This window comes from Oryzias latipes, chromosome 2, assembly GCF_053564925.1.
Source record: "Oryzias latipes strain Hd-rR chromosome 2, Olatipes_Hd-rR_3.1".
In the NCBI taxonomy this organism is placed as follows: domain Eukaryota; kingdom Metazoa; phylum Chordata; class Actinopteri; order Beloniformes; family Adrianichthyidae; genus Oryzias; species Oryzias latipes.
Genome location: NC_136238.1, coordinates 31308400 through 31329120, shown reverse-complemented (window position 1 = coordinate 31329120; position 20721 = coordinate 31308400). Strand labels below are relative to the sequence as shown.

The 20721-nt window shown below is 43.9% G+C and overlaps 3 protein-coding genes across 7 annotated transcripts in view; 1 reads left to right on the top strand and 2 right to left on the bottom strand.

Annotated features, from left to right (window-relative positions):
* The window catches only part of LOC110013539 (NLR family CARD domain-containing protein 3), a 68800-nt gene extending 57690 nt beyond the window's left edge, over window positions 1-11110 (bottom strand). The window contains exons 1-8 of one of the 3 annotated variants that reach the window (XM_023961996.2): window positions 10154-11110; window positions 9497-9637; window positions 9310-9414; window positions 8651-8773; window positions 8079-8192; window positions 7832-7910; window positions 7472-7670; window positions 36-1824 (exon numbers count right to left, since the gene is read on the bottom strand). In XM_023961996.2, the coding sequence (XP_023817764.1) occupies window positions 36-1824; window positions 7472-7670; window positions 7832-7910; window positions 8079-8192; window positions 8651-8773; window positions 9310-9414; window positions 9497-9585 (2498 nt within the window). In that variant the 5' untranslated portion in view covers window positions 9586-9637; window positions 10154-11110. The remainder of the gene's footprint in view (window positions 1-35; window positions 1825-7471; window positions 7671-7831; window positions 7911-8078; window positions 8193-8650; window positions 8774-9309; window positions 9415-9496; window positions 9638-10153) is intronic. The other 2 variants (XM_078934427.1, XM_078934433.1) reach the window with 2 other exon arrangements.
* The window catches only part of LOC144981346 (uncharacterized), a 676107-nt gene that overhangs the window by 167015 nt on the left and 488371 nt on the right, over window positions 1-20721 (bottom strand). The gene's annotated exons all lie outside the window — the stretch shown is intronic.
* LOC111948918 (uncharacterized) overlaps window positions 1-20721 on the top strand; it is a 377453-nt gene that overhangs the window by 291139 nt on the left and 65593 nt on the right. The gene's annotated exons all lie outside the window — the stretch shown is intronic.

Sequence of the window (20721 nt, the reverse complement as noted above, 5' to 3'; positions counted from 1 at the left end):
TGTTCACTGAAGGTGATTTTCCTGAGAGTTCTTACAGAACTTTGTTGGAGGCTTTGATCACTGGCAGCAGCCTCAGAAGAGCCTCCTCTGAACGAGAATATTTCTGCAGGTTAAACTCTTCCAGATCTTCTGATGACAGTAAGATGAAGACCAGAGCAGACCACTGAGCAGGAGACAGTTTATCTGTGGAGAGACGTCCGGACCTCAGGAACTGTTGGATCTCCTCCACTAGAGAACCATCATTCAGTTCATTCAGACAGTGGAACAGGTTGATGCTTTTCTCTGCAGACAGATTCTCACTGATCTTCTCCTTGATGAACTGGACTGTTTCCTGATTGGTCTGTGAGCTACTTTCTGTCTGAGTCAGCAGACCTCGTAGGAGACTCTGATTGGTCTGCAGTGAAAGACCCAGGAGGAAGCGGAGGAACAAGTCCAGGTGTCCATTTGGACTCTGTAAGGCCTTCTCCACAGCAGTCTGGTAGAACTGGACTGGACTTCTCTGTTCAGGCTGAGAGATCTGTGATTGTTGTTCTTCCATGAGGTTGAGTCCAGAGGTAATGAAGGTCAGGTGGACATGAAGAGCAGCCAGAAACTCCTGAACACTCAGATGGATGAAGCAGAAGACCTTGTCCTGGTACAGGCCTCTCTCCTCTCTAAAGACCTGTGTGAACACTCCTGAGTACACTGAGGCTGCTCTGAAATCGATGCCACACTCTGTCAGGTCAGATTCATAGAAGATCAGGTTTCCTTTCTGCAGTTGCTCAAAAGCCAGTTTTCCCAGAGACTCCATCATCTTCCTGCTCTCTGGACTCCAGTGAGGATCTGTCTCAGCTCCTCCATCGTACTTGACCATCTTGACTTTGGCCTGAACCACCAGGAAGTGGATGTACATCTCAGTCAGGTTCTTGGGCAGCTCTCCTCCCTCTCTGCTCTTCAGCAGATCCACCAGAACTGTAGCAGTGATCCAGCAGAAGACTGGGATGTGGCACATGATGTGGAGGCTTCGGGATCTCTGGATGTGGGAGATGATCCTGCTGGCCTGCTCTTCATCTCTGAACCTCTTTTTGAAGTACTCCTCCTTCTGTGGATCATTGAACCCTCTGACCTCTGTCACCATGTCAACACACTCAGCAGGGATCTGATTGGCTGCTGCAGGTCGTGTGGTTATCCAGAGGTGAGCAGAGGGAAGCAGGTTCCCCCTGATGAGGTTTGTCAGCAGATCAGCCACTGAGGTGGACTTTCTAGGGTCCCTCAGGATCCGAGTCTTGTGGAAGTCCAGAGGAAGTCGACACTCATCCAGACCATCAAAGATGAAGAGGACCTGGAAGTCTTCAAAGCTGCAGATTCCTGCTTGTTTGGTTTCAGGGAAGAAGTGATGAACAAGTTCCACCAAGCTGAACTTCTCCTCTTTCAGCACATTCAGCTCTCTGAAAGTGAATGGAAATGTGAAGTGGAGGTTCTGGTGGGCTTTGCCTTCAGCCCAGTCCAGACTGAACTTCTGTGTTAAGACTGTTTTCCCGATGCCAGCCACTCCCTTAGTCATCACGGTTCTGATTGGTTCTGGTCTTCCAGCTGGGAGTTGGAAGAGCTCTTCTTGTCTGATGCTTGTTTCTGCTCTGTCTGCTTTCCTGGATGCTGCTTCAATCTGTCTGACCTCATGTTCTTCATTCAGCTCTCCTCTTCCTCCCTCTGTGATGAAGAGCTCTGTGTAGATCTCATTCAGAAGGGTTGGGTTTCCTGCTTTAGCCATCCCCTCAAACAAACACTGGAACTTCTTCTTCAGACCAGATTGGACTTTATGTTGACAAACTGCAGCAGCAGATCCTGAATGAAGTCAACAAACATTAAATCAACTGTCTGCAGCCCAAAGAATAGAAAAAATCCCTCCTCACATAATTGACTTTGATCAAACTGGATTCATCAAAGGCAGACACTCGGATGACAATGTCCGCAGACTCGTTAATATAATAGACTTTGCCACCATTAAAAACCAGGAAATGACTATACTATCGCTGGATGCTGAAAAAGCTTTTGACAGAGTAAATTGGAAGTTCCTTATTGCTGCCCTCCATAAGTTTGGTTTTGGAGAATCATTCATCAATTGGATCAAAATATTATATCACAACCCCAATGCATCAGTTAGAACTAATAAACAGACTTCCAACAGGTTTTTTCTTGGAAGAGGAACCAGACAGGGCTGCCCACTCTCTCCTTCTCTTTTTGCTATATTTATTGAGCCTCTAGCTGCAGCAATAAGACAGAATGAGAGCATTAAAGGAATTAAAACTAAACACAGCCATCATAAAATTAGTCTCTATGCAGATGACATATTACTGTTTTTAAGGAATTTACATTCTTTAAATGAAATAGCAATGATCAATAATGAATTCTCCTCCATATCAGACTATTCCATTAATTGGAATAAGTTTGTTTTATTACCACTGAACAGTGATGCGGAGCAAAGACTCACAATACCAGTCAAATCAGGAAATATCAAATATCTGGGTATCTATTTTTCCCCCAAATTATCAGAACTGGTGCAGTTAAACCACACCCCATTACTGAAAAGCATACAGGACGATCTAACACGCTGGACCAACCTGCCTCTGTCCCTTCTGGGCAAGGTAGCCACGGTAAAAATGAAAATCTTACGCAAAGTTAATTATCTCTTCTCAATGATTCCCACACAACCGCCATTAAAATGGTTCAAAACATTGGACTCATCCATATCAAGCTTTTTATGGAACAATAAACCTGCAAGAATTAGTCTAAAAACTTTAAAATCTGCAAAAAGCTGTGGAGGATTAGAATTACCTAATTCTACAAATACTTTCTTGCAAATAGATTACAATACATCTTAAAATGGTTAAAAAATAATCCAGAAACCAACTCATGGTTAGACTTGGAACAGGCGTTATGTTGAAAGATCAACCTGTCAGAGCTACCATTTATTAGCCAAACAGTTAAAAAACAGGATTGTTTCAAAAGTATTAATATAAACGCCACTTTCTCAAAATATCAAAATCATGAATTCAACCGTGCAAAATGACACCCATCTGGAACAACCCAGACATCCTTATGAACAAAAAAATGATACACTTCCCAGCTTGGCAAGCAGGGGGCGTAAAAAAACTAGAGCACAATTATTGATAAAAGATTCATAACTCCCCAGGAACTAAAAGACAAACATGGAATAAATAACTTCTTGGAATATCAGTAACTTAAATCAATTTTTACTAAAAAGTTTAAATACAGAGACAACGATTTAAAGCTACCAGATGTAGTTACCACTGTGATTAATTTTTCAAAGAATAAAACTCTCTCCAAAATATACAAATTTTTAAGTAATTTAGATAATAATATTTCACTTCCGATAACAAAATTGGACGAAGATTTGAGGATCAGCACAGATGAAAGCTTCTGGTCAGAACTTTGTCTAAACACCTTTAAACTGACAAAAAGTCCAAATCTGCAGCTAATCCATTTCAAAACTCTTCACAGAATTTATTACACTGGACAGAGGATGTTCAAGATGGGTCTCAGTAACTCAGACATTTATCAGCACTGTGATAGTAATCTACCCGACAGTTACATGCACGCACTGTGGTTCTGCACTCCTGTCCAGGCTCTCTGGCAGCAGGTATGTGCCGATCTATCAGTCTGGCTTAAGGTTTCAATCACGGCTTCACCGTCACTTTGTGTGCTTGGTGACATGAGTGCCATCAATGTAGAAGGAGGATTAGTATTTATCATTTTCATAACTCTTTTTACTGCTAAAAAAACAAAAAGAAAAACAAGAAAAATACAAGTCAACACAAAAATCTGCTGCTTGATCATAACAGAGTGGAAAAAATGTCAGCCAATAGTTCAAGTAACTGAAAGAATTCTGTCTCTCTGGTCTCCCATAGCTAACTCCATGACTTAGGGGGTGGGGGGCTGTGGTTCGGGGTGGGGGTCGGGGCCTCCGGTGCCCGGTGGGGGGCGGTGGGGACTCCGTTAGTCAGGGGGTCTGGTCCAGTGCCTGGGTGGGGCGGGCTGGGGCACTGCGCGGTCTTCTGGACTCAGGTGTGGGGTGTGGTGTGTGGGGTGTGTCCGGCTTGGCTTGGGGGGGGGTGGTCTCTTTGCCTGTGCTGGGGGGGTTGCGGGGGGTCTTGCTCGGGGGGGGGGGGGTCCAGTAGCGCTGGACGGGATGCCCATCTACACCTGAGGCTGGGATCAACCCTTCCCAGGCTCTGGGACGGGACGGGGCGGGGCGGGGCAATCCTCTCTGGGGGTCATCCGCTGGGACTGCAGGGTCTTGGGGGATGTGGGGTGGGCCATTTCAGGGTGGGGGGAGGGCTCACCATTGGTACAGGACCATGGAGGCTTGACGGGTCAGGGTTTCTGCTGAGGCAATCAGCGGTTGCCCCAGCCGGTCGGCTGCTTCGGACCCGTCGAGGCCTGACCAAAGCTCTACCAGGGTCGGTGCATGGGGTTGGGGGCCTGGGTTTGCTCGGGGGGGGGGGGGGGTAGCACTTTCTGGCTTCTCTCTCTCTGTGTGGGATGGGTGGTGCTGGGTCTGGGGTGTCGGCGCCTCGGGGGATGGGACCCCTGGGCTGGGGGACCTGGGCCCTATGCTGGGGGGGGCTGTGGGATGGCTGTTTGACCACCTGGTGGACAGTCTACCAGCTGTCCACAATTTACCCCCTTCCTCATATAATCTTATATTAGGGTGAGGGGGTGGGGGGTTTAGCCTGCGATGCGCCTTGGGGGGGAGGAGCTACTTGGCAGTGGTCCCCCTCCCATGGTTGCCGTATGGAATGGGCCCCCCCTCACTCGGTTTTATTTGCACCTTAGACATGTAGGGCCTTTCGTAGGGGGGGTAGCTTGGGCATCACTGCCAGCAAGCAGCAGATGTCCTCCTGGCACCCTACCCGCCAATTTAACTGCACCCCCTTAATAAAATAAATATTTCCATTTATTTGAATAGGGGGACAGCGCATATTAATAAACATTTCTGTCAATATGCCAGAGTTAGCCAAAGGGCTATTTTTCATCTGCAGTCCCTGGGAAGATGTTAACCCTTGTGCTATCCTAGGCACTTTACCAATGGGAGTTGGGTCATCTGGACCCACTAGACAGTGCGTTGAACCTTTTTTCTTCAATGATTTGTGATCTTCACTGGTGTCCATGGATTACATGAAATCTTTCCACCTTTATCCACCTTTGTCATGGTAGGGAGAACACGTCAATCTAAGGGTGGGGTCATCTAAGATAGCACAAGGGTTAAAATCACCCTAAAATATCAAAGTAAAATTACATATTTACCTAACATTACATATATATATTAAACAATGCATTGAATAAAATAAGCAGTTAACCTAAAAACAAATTAGTGATAAAACAATCTAAAATCAGAAAAATGTAAGAACATACACGCACATAAAAGACAAGACAGTAGCGAGGATCAGTGAGAGGAAATGTACTCAGTGTTGACAGCTCTGATTGTCAATGAGCCATTTCTTTAATTGTGTCTTCAATAGATGATATGTGTTTTGATTTCTGATACTAACAGGTGTGAATTTCCACTCAGTAGCAGCTCAAACAGAAAAAGCAGTCTGACCAAAAACGCTTTTCCTGAAGGGAATGATACAGTCTCCTCTGACTGCACTCCGAGTTCTGCTGTGATCTGCTGTCCGGATGTTAATAAACTGGTGAAGAGGAGGGGATGATAAGCCAGGAAGGATTTTGTAAATGAGACAGAGAAATGAAAATTTGACACACACCCTTCACCCCTAAAAATATACATTCCAGTGCGCACATGCGCACACACACACACACGCACGCACGCGCGCACACACACACGAAGGTGGGACCTTGGACCATCTGTCCCCCACCCCATCCCTGGTAGGGGGTACTGGGCCCTTGGCATGTCTCCTGTGTGCTGGTTTCCTGGGCCCGGCGGCCCTCTCTCCACGCAGGGAGAGGGATCCCTGAGCCTTCTGGCAAGGCTAGAAGCCGGGGACCACACTGTGACAATGTCACATTATACTGATGTGTGCAAAACATAGTTGAGAAAATTCTTTAGACATGGTACCATCAGGAATTTATGTTTTGTATAAAAAATTTATGTATGTATTCCTGCTGTGGAAAAAAGGGGTTGCCTGTTTTTTTCATGAAAATTACTCTTTAAACAGAAAAGAATCAAAACTAAATAATTAGGGAACTTCATCGAAAGACTATATAAGGGGGTGGTGACGAGACAGCGGGGGCCAGCTGACTTCCTCGGAAGGGGTGTGGCGCGAGGATTTCCCTGTCACCTGCAGGCCGTGAATGACAGCTCCACAGGTGGATGTTTGGAGTGAATTGCCTTGCTCCTTTCTGGACCAACCGTGGACCTGGTGGGTGGCTGCCTGGAGCATGGAACGGGTCTCCCTTGGGGGGTCCTGGCTTGTACCTGGGGTTGGGGCGGGGGGATGCCCACAACTCCCGGTTGGTGATGAGGTGGTCGTCTGGGGCTGCGGGCGCCCTTCTCGGGTGGGGCCCGTCGTTGGGCCCTCCTGGCGCAGCGGGGGGGCTGCTTTCCTGGTTGGGCTAGGGCAGCACTCTCTGTCCCCCCGTGCCTCCCTGCTCTCTGGCTCTGGGGGCCTCGCGGCGGTCCTGCTGGCCCTGGCCTGGGTGGCTGATTTGGTCGCCCGGGGGGGCGGTTGTTCTCTCTTTGTGTGGCATTGGGGGGTTCTGGCTGCAGCGGCTGCTGCGGCAGGGGTCTGGGTGTGGGGATGGCTGGTCACTCTCCCTCCTTCATTTCAAATTCCACCATCCATTTTTGAATAAAATGAACACTCACCTGAGCACAGGTGTTAGCTCACCTTTGCACTAACAGTTTGTGTGATTGAATGAAATATGTCACACTGGTTGGCTGGAAGGCTTAAGTATACATGTGTGAACACTATCTGTTTTGTGTACATGTTGACATTTTTGCAGTTAACAGGTGTGTTGATAACATTTGAGTGTGTGTGTGGACACATTTGAATCTTACCGTAATGATAAACAACCAGTAAACCTGTCTGCTCTATGCTGCTTCATGGTTTTACCCCCCCCCCCCCCCCCCTCATGTTCACCCTCCCATCCCCCCCTCTCTCTAACATCCCTCTCTCTTCTTCCCCTCTTTCCTTTTCCGTCCGGTCCAACACCAAAGATTTTCAGACATGATTGAAATTAATAAAGTTTGTCCTCAATTACAAAAGGGGTTTATTCAGACATACCTTTGGTTTGTCTGAAGATGAATAAGCCCTGTTGTTAAAATAAAATATGTCCAACACAAGAGGCCCTCAGCTCTCATCTGTCTGCCCAGCTGTTGGACAGGACAAGTTAAAAAAAAACTCTCTGCAGCCCTGAATGATGAGGGTTTGAATCCCTGTGGTTCCATGTGTTCAGACATCAGTAAATCTTCATTTCTCAGCAGCTGAAACCTTCAGAGAAATCCTCTTACTGCTCTGCAGTCCATCAGCCAGCTCCTCCTGCTTCATTCTCCTCAGGAAGTTCACTGTGATCTTCATCAGTGACTCTCTGCTGCTCCTCTGCTCTTCATCTTCATCCTCCAGCTCCTCCTCATCCTCCCTGTGACTCAGAAGCTTCTGGATCTTCTTCAGCTCATTCTTGACAAAAGTGACAATGTTGTCCTCCAGCAGCTGCAACAGAATTCCAGATGAATGAGCCAATCAGAGTGAAGTCATGGAGCCAAACATCAGCTCCATGTTGGACACACTGACAGTCCACTGGTGTCCAAAGTGCAGCATGGAGACGACTGTGGACAGAATGATGGGAAAGTAGTTGTTGTTCATGTACAAACCAGAAAGATGGAGTCCAGCTGTGTTTGATGCTGCTGGACAGACGGACCACTGGGAGTCTCTGAGCTCTGCTGGTCCAGTCTGTGGAGAATCAGCAACAATCAGATCCTACTGGACCCACTGGTGTCCTGCAGACACTCAGTAGAATCTACTAGATCTATTCTGTGTTTGTGGAGAAGCTCCAACACTCACTGCTGCACACATGAAGATAGAAATGTCTGTGAGAAAGAACGTCTACATACAGCTCACCTCTCTGTACCAGAAGATGATTTAAAGTCGATAATTTGACCCTTTGACCGGTCACTCCTGAAGGAAACACAGCTGGGTTCAGATCCAGATCCAGTTCTGAGTCTCTGATGGATCCTGATAGAAAAACACTTGTTTAGGTAGAAGTGAGTTTCTTTCATGATGGTGTTTGATGAGTTCTTTTGGATTTGGATCATCTCAGATCATAAATGCATCATGAATGCTGTTGTTTTCAGAACAGCAATGATTCCAACATTCATTCTGACTCACAGATGAATCAGAGTTACAGTCAATCGGATCATTGATTCTCATTTAGACTAGAAGAAAATGAAGAATTGAATGTTTCAGTTTTTTGAGATACAAAGAAAAAAATTCCATTTACAATTTAAGAGAAGCCAACCGATGCATTGATATTTCTGTGGTTAAGTTTCACAAGATTACAGGTGTATGAAAGACTTTCATCAAAATATTTGACTAAACTGTTTCTTTTCTGATCCAAACACTTATTCAAATCAGAGAACAATCAAATACCATCTAAACACAACACATTTTGTCCACTAGAAACTGCTTCTTACTGTGAGTCTGAAGGTCTTGGCTTTAGGCTTCTGAAGTCTGGAGGACGACCTTTGGACCAGTCACTCTTCATGGAGCCACAGCTGGAGGCTGCAGACTGGACTCTCTGTGTGACCTGTTGACGTCTGCAAACACCAAACCATCAGAGTGTTGGAGGATCTGCTTCTTCATGAACAGCTGATGGACTTTGACATGAACACAGACTGAGCTGTTTAGTCTGGAATAACATGACATGTTTGGATCAACAGTTTCCAGCTTTCAGCATTTTCTGTCAGTCAATCCAGACTTTTTTCTAGAAAAGCTGATTCCAATTCTCCATGTAGAAATGGAGAAATTCTGAGAGCAGAAAGTCAAACTAGAACAATGTGATGTTTGGAAAGCATGAAAATCTGAATCCTAGGAGTCTGCAGTGATTCTTCTCATTAGACTGGAGCTGCTGTCAGTCAGAGTCAGCAGTCAACATGTTTTCTTCTCCAACATCTCTGATGTCTCTCAGAGACTCTCAGAAGACTCAACTGAAAAGATCTCATCACACACATGATGCTCCAAGTGAGTCTGACCAGAGAGATCCAGAACTGAACCAGACCTCAAGTCCTTCATCTGAAAACTGTTGATCATCTGAACTAGAATCCAGCCTCCAAAAACTCTGACAAACACTCACTGGTCCACTCCTGAATGGATGTCCTTGAAGTCTGGAGGTTTATCCCTTGATCTGTCACTCCTGAAGGACCCACAGCTGTATCCAGATCCAGATCCAGGTTGGTTCCTGTGAAGAATGAAGGTTGCTGGTGTGAGTCCTGAGCTCTGACATGGAGAAGATCATGGACAGTTGGAGATGTTCATCTCACCTCTGAGCTTTGCTCTGGTTGTCATGGTTACCATCTCTGCTTTTTTTAGAGGGAGGGGCTCCCTGCTGTGGTTCCTCCCACTGATCCATGCTGCTGGATTGACTGGATCCACATCAGCTCACACACAACTTCCACCTTCACCTGCAGAGGAAACCCTCCTCATCATCAGAGGAAGCTGCCATCAGCTGCTGCACTTCTACTCTCCCTCCACCAGGTGGAGACATGGAGCTGCAGCAGCAACATTTCCATTCAGTCACTTTGACAAAGAAACAACAAACTTCCTGTTTCTACACTTCAGGAAACATGAAGCATCATGAAAAACAGACAGAAATCAAAGAATGAGGGGAAAAGAAAGAAAGACATGAATTATTCCTCTCAAAGCTCCAACAGAGACTTTCTCATGAACTTTGACCTCCACACAGACTTGGATGGAGGAGAACAGGAAGGTTTGGAGTCAGAAATGAAAAAACCCAACAAGCATCAGCCTATTGTTGTTGAGGTGATGAAGAAGAGTCCTCCATGTTGTTGATCCAACAATGATGAAGCTTTGGAAACAGCAGAGTGATGAGAGTTTGCAGAGAAAGAAGAAGATCTTCTCCAAACATTCAGAAACAAACAGTCAAGTTAGTGAAGACAAAGTTCCAGAAACAAACTCACTTCAGTTTCTGCAAAGAGATGAAGAGGAAGAAGAGTCTCCCTCACCGTGTCAACGCAGCTGCAGCACTGATCACTGACTCACAACCAGGAAGAGTCCACCTGGTAGGAGGCGGGGCAGCACAGGTGGGCGGGGCAGCACAGGTGGGCGGGGCAGCAGGTGGAGCAGCTGAAGTGGTAATTTAATGTCAGATTCAGACTGTGAGCCTTCCTGGAATCAAACCCTCAACCTGCCTGTTGTCTACCAAGTGAACAGCCACTGTCCACAGTCAGAGGATCAGGATCTGATCAGGTTTTGTCCTGACATGAAAAAGGGGGCGGGGCTTCTTGTTGGAAGTGAAATGACTGTCAGGAGCTGCAGGATGTTTGTTTCCTGAACTAAAGACAGAGAACAGGTTCAAGAAGAAACCTGACACCACCTGACAGCAGCTGAGAGGAGGGGCGGAGCTTCAAGCTGATTGACAGACTGTTGATCTCAGTGACTGAGAAAGGTGAGGTCATGTGACCTTCTGCTCCCAGATGTGCATGAACTCCCCTCATCTGTCATCTACTGACACTGAAGCAGAAACTCCTGATGGAGATGAAGGGAGGGGCCTGACTATTTCCTGGAAACAGCTCCTTCTGATCATCAGTCAGACTCAGAGGAACAGAGAGTTTGTTCACATGCAGCTCAGGAAAATGGCTGACAGTGAAGCTGAGAAGCTTTTCTTTCCATGTCTGTTGGAATCACAACGTTTCAAATCCACAAGATCCTAAAAGTGAAGCAGAAGCTGAGAAAGAAGCAGATTGAAGTCAGTGTGGGAACAAGTCAGGACAAGCAGAGATTTGATCACAAAGCCAACGGTGAACCACATTCCTGAAGGACGTCTGTGTTCCTCAGTAACAGGGCGTGTCTGAACAGCTGCAGATTCTGCAGAACATCAAGGTTTCCTGCAGCTGGATTGAAGGAGAGCTGCCCCCTGGTGGACAGGAACTCAGCAGTGCAGCTTCAGGATGGAGTGGCTTCCAACAGATCAGATCAACGTTCTGCTCTCTGCTAAAGAGGCAGAACGTCTCCTTCTAAGAAGAATCCAGAGTTCCTGATCACAAACATCAACTGAAGCCCAAATCAGAGCTGATCAGACTGCATGGAGCCCAAGCTCCAGAAAAGAGGAGAGAAGAAGAAGTCGTCCACATGAAGCTTCACCTTAGAGGAAAAGAGGAGCTGCTAAACTAAAGTACTCGAGTACTGAGGAAGACTTTCAACCTCTGATTTATTCTGTAGAACATTTGGAACTAGAATGTAGAAAGTGCTTCAGTTCCATCAGCTGTCAGTCTGCAGCAGCTTCATCTGCTGCCTCCATCCTCTCTCTGTGAGTCTCTGCAGAGTTTTTCTGCAGCAGCAGCAGCATCAGAGCCAGAGAGCCAAAGAAAGTGGAAAGTCTGAGAAGGAAGCAGCTCTGAAGCTCTGCAGCTGACGGTGCAGCTTCAGGACTCATGAGGAGGAGCACATGCACGGCTCTGATGCTGCTGAACGTCTGACTGAGATGATCCACATTCAGAAGAGAGTTTCAGAGTCAAAGACGTGTGGAAGAAGAGAATCCTGAAGGTTTCTGTGCAGACATGAACTCAGTCAGAGAGCGTCTGAATGTTGGAGGATCCAGAAGAAACCAGGAGCTCATATTGAGGTTCAATTAAGCAGTTTATACGTTTCTTTTTAAATAAAGTTTCTGCACATGACCCGGAAGTAAACAGCATGAGGCGCTAGCAGCGTTAGCTTGTTAGCAGGCTAGCAGCGTCAGCTTGTGTTGAGAGGACGGTGGTGTTTTGTTGGGACGTTTGTGAGGTTTTTGGACAGAAAGGACGATACGTGGTTCGTGTGGGAACTCTCAGCATTTTCCAAAGTCTCGTAAATGAGTGAAGAAGTGTTGAGCGGAAAGACAACGTGGCTGTGATTGTGAGACTAGCAGATGATCGATCTGAGCTGCAGTGAAGAGGACGGCGGTGTTTGTGGGAGTTGGAGCTGAAGATCGGTCGTCATATTTATAGATTGATTTAGCTTAAATAACAGAATTTAAAGCAGACAAAACATTAATATAAACATCCAGGTGGCAGATCAAATTCATTAAAAAAAGTTAAAACACATGAAATTAAAAAAAGGAAAAAGTTAATGTCAGGAATGTCTGTAGAAATGTTAAACTAAAGGGTAAAACTACAATGAAAATGATTAATTTTTTTTTAATTAATAAGACTATAATAAAGCATTTTTTTTTCTAATTACCACATTCTAAAGTATTTCATCAAGCTCCATCTGCGATTGTATGTTTGTGGACATTTAGTTTTTATGCGGGGGCCAGAGTTGGTGAAATCGAGGGGAACCTTAGGATGTTAGCTCAGAGTAAGTCCAGGTTCCGTCGAGTCGTGATTCACGCAGGCGGTAATGATGCCCAACGGAGACAATCAGAGGTGGTTAAGTTAAACGTAGCTTCGGTGTGTAAACTGGCTAAGACGATGTCCGACACTGTAATTTTCTCTGGTCCCCTGCTGAAGTTAGTCAATGATAAAATGTACAGCAGCTTTTCATAATTTAAACGCTGGCTTTCTAGATGGTGCCCAGACGACGGCGTTGGTTTTGTGGATAACTGGAGCGCCTTTTGGGGGGGAAGTCCGGTCTCATGCGGAGAGATGGCGTCCATCCTGATTCTCCCGAGCACATTTTTAGTGCAAGGGGTGTAGACTTCCAACAAACTTAATCCTGATTTGTGACAGTAGTTGACATTGAAATGTTGACTCAGACAAATCATATGTTAACTGTTGTCATCTGGCTCCATCCATATGCATCAGGAAAATGGCAGCTGAATTGACTTTTGGTTGGAGCTGAAATTAAGAATTTTTTTATGGGAAACATCACACTGGCTTGGTCCAGATCACTTAAACAATCAGTGGGTCCTCCTTTGGTTTCTGTCTTTGTCTGCACCTGTGCAGACTTCCTGTAGAGGTCAGAATTGGACAAAAACAACAAGTGGAAGAACATCAACACTATAGAAAAACAAACAAATTTCTATGCAGAATACAAAAACTCAGAACTCAGTCCTGAGTTCAGCAGTCAGAACTGGACCTGGGGAGTCCAGCTTTGGAACCTGCAGAGAACCAACAAACAGCAGAAACCCACACTGTTGGAAAGACTTCACACTTCTGACCGATGTTCATGTCCACTTTATTCTTCACAGATTGGAACAGAACAATGAGAACCAAAAAGAACAGAGAAACAGGGGGGTATTCCAGGAAGCATGTTTAAACTAGCCTGACTTTAAGCCTGAACTCTGGCTGAAATCCGCCTGAACTTGCTTACTCTGGGTATGTCGGTTCCAAAAGACCGGATATGAGTTGGCGTAATTACGCTCGACTTGGTAACCCTGGGTTAAAGCATGTGCACAGCAGGTACATAAAGACATTCTCAATAGATCGCCGATTTCTGGAGTCACCATGGAAACGCACGGTGAAAAAAAAAAAAACGCTGTACTTCAGTGAGATGGAGTCTGAGATTTTAATGACGGCGTTTGAAGATTACACGTCCATCAAAAAAGTAACACGGCTGCATCATCAGCAAAAGAAAGAGTTTCTGCGTGTACAAAAAGAGCAGACAAAGTAAACGCACGAGTTTCTGATCTTGTTTTTTCCTTGTGACGCATATATATATACACAGACAACGGGTGGAACAGCACTTTTCTAATAACAACCCGCGGGAGATGTGGAGAGGCATCAGAACCATCACAGACCACAGGAGCAGCATGCAGCAGACCACTCGTGACCCCACCCTGCCTGACACTCTAAACACCTTCTTTGCACGCTTCGAGACGCCCGGCAGCAGCAGGGACTCTGGTCCTCTATTACAGCTGGAGGAGCAGTCCCAGCCTCTCGTCCTGCAGCTACGTCAGGTGAGCTCCACTCTGAGGAGGATCGACACCAGCAAAGCCGCAGGACCAGATAAGGTGTCAGGTCGGGTTCTGAAGCTGTGTGCACATCAACTGGCTGGAGTTTTCCTGGACATCTTCAATTGGTACCTGCAGCTCACCTCAGTTCCTGTGTGCCTCAAGTCCTCCATCATCGTGCCGGTGCCAAAAAAATCCTCTGTCTCGTGCCTCAATGATTACCAGCCGGTCGCTCTGACACCGGTGATCATGAAGTGCTTTGAGAGGATCATCCTGAACCACATCAACGACATCATCCCTGTTACTCTGGACAGCCATCAGTTCGCTTACAGGGAGAACCGATCGACAGAGGACGCAGTTTCATTAGCCCTGCATGCTACCCTGTCCCACCTAGAGCATCCTGACACCTATGTCAGGATGTTATTTGTGGACTTCAGTTCAGCCTTTAACACGGTGATCCCGGACAAGCTGACACTGAAGCTCCACAACCTGGGTCTGCCTGCCTCCCTGTGCCTCTGGATCAAAGACTTTCTCACCAACAGGCCCCAAGTGGTGAGAATCGGGGACTCAACATCATCCACTCTGATCCTGAGCACAGGAACACCACAGGGGTGTGTCCTCAGCCCCGCCCTCTTCACTCTGTTCACCCACGACTGCTCCGCTATTCATTCCACAAATCTGGTTTTAAAGTTCGCCGACGACACCACCGTAGTAGGTCTCATATCCAACAATGATGAGACTCACTACAGAGAGGAAGTTCAGCACCTGACAGGATGGTGTGCTGACAACAACCTCATCCTGAACACTTCCAAGACCAAAGAGATTATTGTGGATTTTAGAAGGACTAGAAAGGTGGCACACCCCCCCCTCCTCATTAACGGGGAGGAGGTGGAGCGAGTGGACCACATCAAGTTCCTGGGGATCCACATTACATCTGACCTCACCTGGTCGCTGCACACATCCCACCTGGTGAAGAAGGCTCAGCAGAGACTCTTCTTTCTAAGGAAGCTTAAAAGAACAGGGCTTTCATCTAAACTTCTGGGGAACTTCTACAGGGCAACCATTGAGAGCATCCTCTGTCTGAGTGCTACGGTGTGGTACGGGAGCTGCACCGCTCAAGACAGGAAGGACTTGGCCCGGGTGGTGAAAACCGCACAGGAGATTGTGGGAGGACCCCTCCCACAACTCAACTCAGTGTACGACAGCCGGGTCCAACGGAAGGCTGGTCGTATTGCTGCAGACCCCACCCACCCAGGACATAACCTGTTTGTACCTCTTCCCTCTGGGAAGAGATACAGGAGCATCAGAACTCACACAAACAGACTGAGGAACAGCTTCTTCCCAAGAGCAGTGAGGTCCATCCCCCCCCCCCCCCCCCCCCCACATCACACAACTGGGTCAACAAAACCGCCCCTCCCCCCAGACTTAACATAACCCACTAACCCCTGTCAGCACACAGCTGACAATGCCCTGACTGTATTTTAAACTACGTATGCAATATTCATGCTGTATGTGCAATATCCATTCTAATGTGGAATATTCACCCCACTCTACTGTACAGTTTTTAAGTATTTATGCCTTATATAGCTCCTTATTCTTATTTTATTTTATTCTACCTTTTTATATTGTTGGACGAGAGTTGCTGGAAAAAATTTCATTGTGCACTGCAGAATGATAATAAAAGATTCTGATTCTGATATATATATATATATATATATATATATATATATATATATATATATATATATATATATATATATATATATATATATATATATATATATATATATATATATATATATATATATATATATATATATATATATATATATAAAACGTATGCCAACTTAAATGAATTACTTCTTTTGGGAACAAAAAATTGAGTTAAATTTATTCAACCTAATTTCTTACGTCTATAAAACTCAATATTTGTTTATACAACTCAAATTTATGTATTTATCTAACTAAATGTCATATTACTCCAATTCAATTAATCTTTTTTTCATCTTAATTAATTATATTTCTTGAACTCTCAAATGTCTAAGTTTGAGCCGGCAGATATACTCATTTTTATAATAAAAAAGGCCGGGGGAAAAATGCACGGGGTGCAAGAATTCGTTAAAGAATTAACTGTCATTGTCTTTACAGCCTTACATCGTAGGGCTGCTATAAAACCTCATCATCCTCTCCTTCACTCTCACTCATGGTACAGAGACATCAGCTCAGTAGGGCAAAATAACTCGGCGAAACACGGCAAAACACAGTAAAACAGCTAAACAACTAAACACACTTGGTCAAAAACCCACACTTAAACCCAAATCCATCCAGACAGGCAAAGGGAATGATATCCCACAATCCTTTGCGGTGCCATTCTAACAGCAGCACCAAAGTTACACCTACTTAATTGAATTAATTTGAATGAAAGTAAAATAACTGTCTGAAAACTACGTGTAATTTCTAAACTGACTTACAAAAAAAAAGATTTATCTTAACTGAAACAAATAATTAAGTTAGATCAAAGTAAAAGAAAATATTTTTCCAACATCCATATGTGGTCTTATCACCATCGCACTGTGGAAAAAGTATTATTTGAGCTTCTTCATCCACTAAATCATCTTCAAATGGACACTCCATGCTGCTTCACCTCTCTGAAAACAAACTAACTTTCACTAACCTAACTTATCGTGAGAGCTAGCATAACCTGCTTTCTGGAATAACCCCCAGTTCTAATGTCTACTAGAAAACATGAATCACAAGAACCCCAGACACAAACACCATTCTGGCTCTTTATCCGCCTCTTCCTGAATACATTTTTACTTAATTCTTTCTTCACTGAACTTTTATTTGCTTGGAAGACTAAACAAAATATAAACTGTATATTTTTTTATATATTATATTTATTTTTTTATATTAAAAACATTATTGAAATGTTCACGAACCACATAGTGTTAGATTTAGAGATGTATAGAATAATTCTAGTTTCGCCATGGTAACACATAGACTTAGACAACATTGTTTTAGCTTATACCACTGTCTGGGTAAATACTCTATTCTGATTGGCTGCTGGGTGTAGAATAAAAAGTGATAAACCAGTCATAACCGCAGGCCTAAAAATGAAGTTCCGGTCACATAGGTTTAATGTTCTATATAACTGCACTGGCATCTTTACCACCACCTTTAGCTTCCTCATCTGGACAAAAACTAGGGGTAAGATGCGAACTTTATCTCTGAACTGATGCTTCATTTACCACATTTTTGTTTGCTGCTGTAGCCAAAATCAGTGCCGGCTCCGCCGATGCAATCATGTTACTGTAACAATGTACCACATCATGTAACAAATAGTCCCCTTTTTGTGAAAAACACATTTTAAATACAAAAACTAACAAGAATAAACTACCAAAAACTGATTGATTATTTATTCTTTTTATGAGTGGCCATGGTATAAGCAGGTTAACGGTCTTCAAAATATGCGAAATTAACACATTTTACAGAAGCAAGGGAACACACTTCCACGGTGTAGAAAAATGCACACTGAGTCTGTCAGTGTCCCTTACATAAAAAACAAACACAATGTTTAACTCAAAAACTTTTAACAATATAACAAAAGTACAAAAATCTACTAAGAAATATCAACCAACAAAAATGGAACATTATCAACATTTCTCTAAAAATCAAATCTATGAATTTCATGAATTTAAATATCTTAAAAAGTGAAACTCCATTATGTTTAAAATCAATACACAATCCCTTTTTTGAGATATGTGATCATAGCGGTGTATAGATGACAAACACCTAAAATTATTGTCTCAGAATCAGAAGTCAGAAGAATAAAAAAAAAGGTTTTCAGGACTCATGTCAGATTTCAGAAAAACTGTTCACTTCAATGCATCCAATAATCGCTTCTGCCTCCTTATTACTGAGTAACTGCATCAATGTGGTCTGGAGGCCATCAGCCTATGTACATCTAATGAAAGATCCGGCTGCTTTGATAGCTGACCAGTTTCTCTTCTGCATGCGTCCTCTTGTTTTAAGGTCAACTACATAACTAAAATTTTTATCACATACTTTACACAAAAAAGGGTCATTTGAGACTAAATACATCATAAAAACTTGTTTTATACTGTTTACACTGAAAAGGCTTCTCTCCTGTGAGTTCTCATGTGTCTTTTGAGATGAGATAAAAAACGAAAACTTTTTTCACATTCTTTACACGAAAAAGGCTTATCTCCTGTATGAGTTCTGATGTGTGTTTTCAGACTAGATACACAACTAAAACTCTTATCACATTTTTTACAAGAAAGAGGCTTTCCTATTTTATGAATTCTCATGTGTGTTTTGAGACTAGATGTCTGATTAAAATATTTTTTACATTCTTTACAAGAAAAAGGCTTCTCTCCTGTGTGAGTTCTCATGTGTGTTGTGAGATTAGATGCACAACTAAAACTTTTATCACATTCTTTACAAGAAAAAGGCTTTTCTCCTGTGTGAGTTCTCATGTGTGTTTTGAGATCAGATAAATTACTACATCTTTTACCACATTCTCCACAAGAAAAAGGCTTCTCTCCTGTGTGAATTCTCATGTGTACTTTGAGATATCAAGAGATGTCATAAATATAAGTAAAACCTTTGTCACATTCTTTGCAGGAAAAAGGGGCTTCTCCTGTGTGAGTTCTCATGTGTGTTTTGAGATCATAGATTTGAATAAAACATTTATCACATTCCTCACAAGAAAAAGGCTTCTCTCTTGTGTGAATTCTCATGTGTCTTTTGAGATGAGATAAATAACGAAAATCTTTTTTACATACTTTACAAGAAAAAGGCCTCTCTCCTGTATGAGTTCTCATGTGTGTTTTGAGATGAGATAAATAACTAAAACTCTTCTTCTGATCTCTGTTCTGTGGGTCTGTGTCTTGATCTGTAGTTGTTGTTGATTCTTCATGTTGGTTTCCTTCTTCATCCTGACTATCAGTTACATTAAAGCTCTGCTGATTCTTAAGATCTGCTTCACTGTTCTCATTTTCCTCATAAGTAGGAATCTCCACCAGGGTATCAGTTTCCTGCTTCAGATCAAGCTGATCTTCCTCCTGACTGAAGAGCCCATCTTTAATCTGTGGAAGTTGTTGTTCCACTTGTTCCTCTTTAATCTGTAGAGGTTCTGGTTCCTGCAGTTCCCCTTTAATTTGTTGGGTATCTGGTTCCTGCAGATCCTCTTTAATCTGTGAAGGTTCTTGTTCTTCATGTTCCTCTTTAATCTGTGGAGGTTTTGGTTCTCCATGTTCCTCTCTAATTTGACAAGGCTTTGGTTCCCCCTGTTCCATTCTTAAATTGCACTGTTGGTTGCACAGATCCTCTTCACTTGCATAATGCTGAGGGAGGACTGCAGGGACAAAAAGACAAAAAAGGAGACCTTTTATACTTTTAAAGGTCTTTGTGTATTGTCAAGAAATAGTCTGTCTTAGTTCGCTTTCACAGTTAAGACAGAGGAGATGTCAGTCTTTCAGTCTTCAGTAGGTCAAACACCTAATTAAAGAAACGTATAAGTTTTCAAAAAAAGTTAAAGACTACATTTTAATAAACACACGGTCCCCACACTGAGATTTTAAACGGCGTGCGCGTGGCGAGCTAGCAAAGTGGCGCACTGTTATAACTCCTATGTTTTTCAAAGGACTACTGTGAAATTTGAATGCATGATCGTTGCATGAAATGATCGTTATCAAACCAACTGTATTTTGCTTGGAAACATATTGTTTCCAAGCAAAGATCCATGAATGTCTTGTTTTCCTCGTCTGAGCTGAAATCTGGATCAAAACTGTATGGCTAGATAGATCTGATATTGCTGTTATTTTTGTTGCACTGTAATGTTAGGGTAGTGAAGGGCTGTAAGCTAGCGGGAGAGAGTGTAAACAAAGATTTTATGGGATAGTAGTGGTGGATTTCTTCCATGTCAACAGTCTCTCCACAGATCAGAGATACATTTCTACACCCGCGCAAATGATTGGCGGTCACGTATGTGTCGGGAGCAGAATCAAACACACACACACACACACACTGCCAAATTACTTTTACTATTAATTATTTATTTTTAATACCCTCTAATGGCTTGAGTGTGGTTTAAGTGTGAAACATTAATGAAATGAGGCACAGTATATGGAAAATATGACGAGACGCAAAGAGCCGCACGCTCATTGGCCAAGAGCCGCATGCGGCTCGAGAGCTGCATGTTCGCCACCCCTGCTCTAGATGCATGCGAGGCTTCACCTGTGCTCTCTAGTAAAGACATCTTCTCAAAATATTTTATATTGTCCAGTAATAAACAGACTGCAGACACTTTGTCGACTTTGTGGTAGCCATGAAGCCTGACACCTAGAGCTGTGACGGTGTCGGATTTTTTATCACCGGGGTGATGAACCACGAGGGGGCGCGGTGTCGCGGTTAACCGCAGCCCCCCCCCCCCCCCCCCAAAAAAGAAAAAAACTCAAAATCCCCCGGCGGCTCCATTGGAAAGTTATATAATTACAACGTACTGTTCTTTATTAACAAATAACAGTGACAACTAACTACTACCTAGATTGACTGTGACCGTGTGAGTGCGGTGCGTCTTGTCGGACTAGAAGGAAGGTGCGCACACGTGTGTTGGGGGTTGATTCTTCTGCAGCGGAC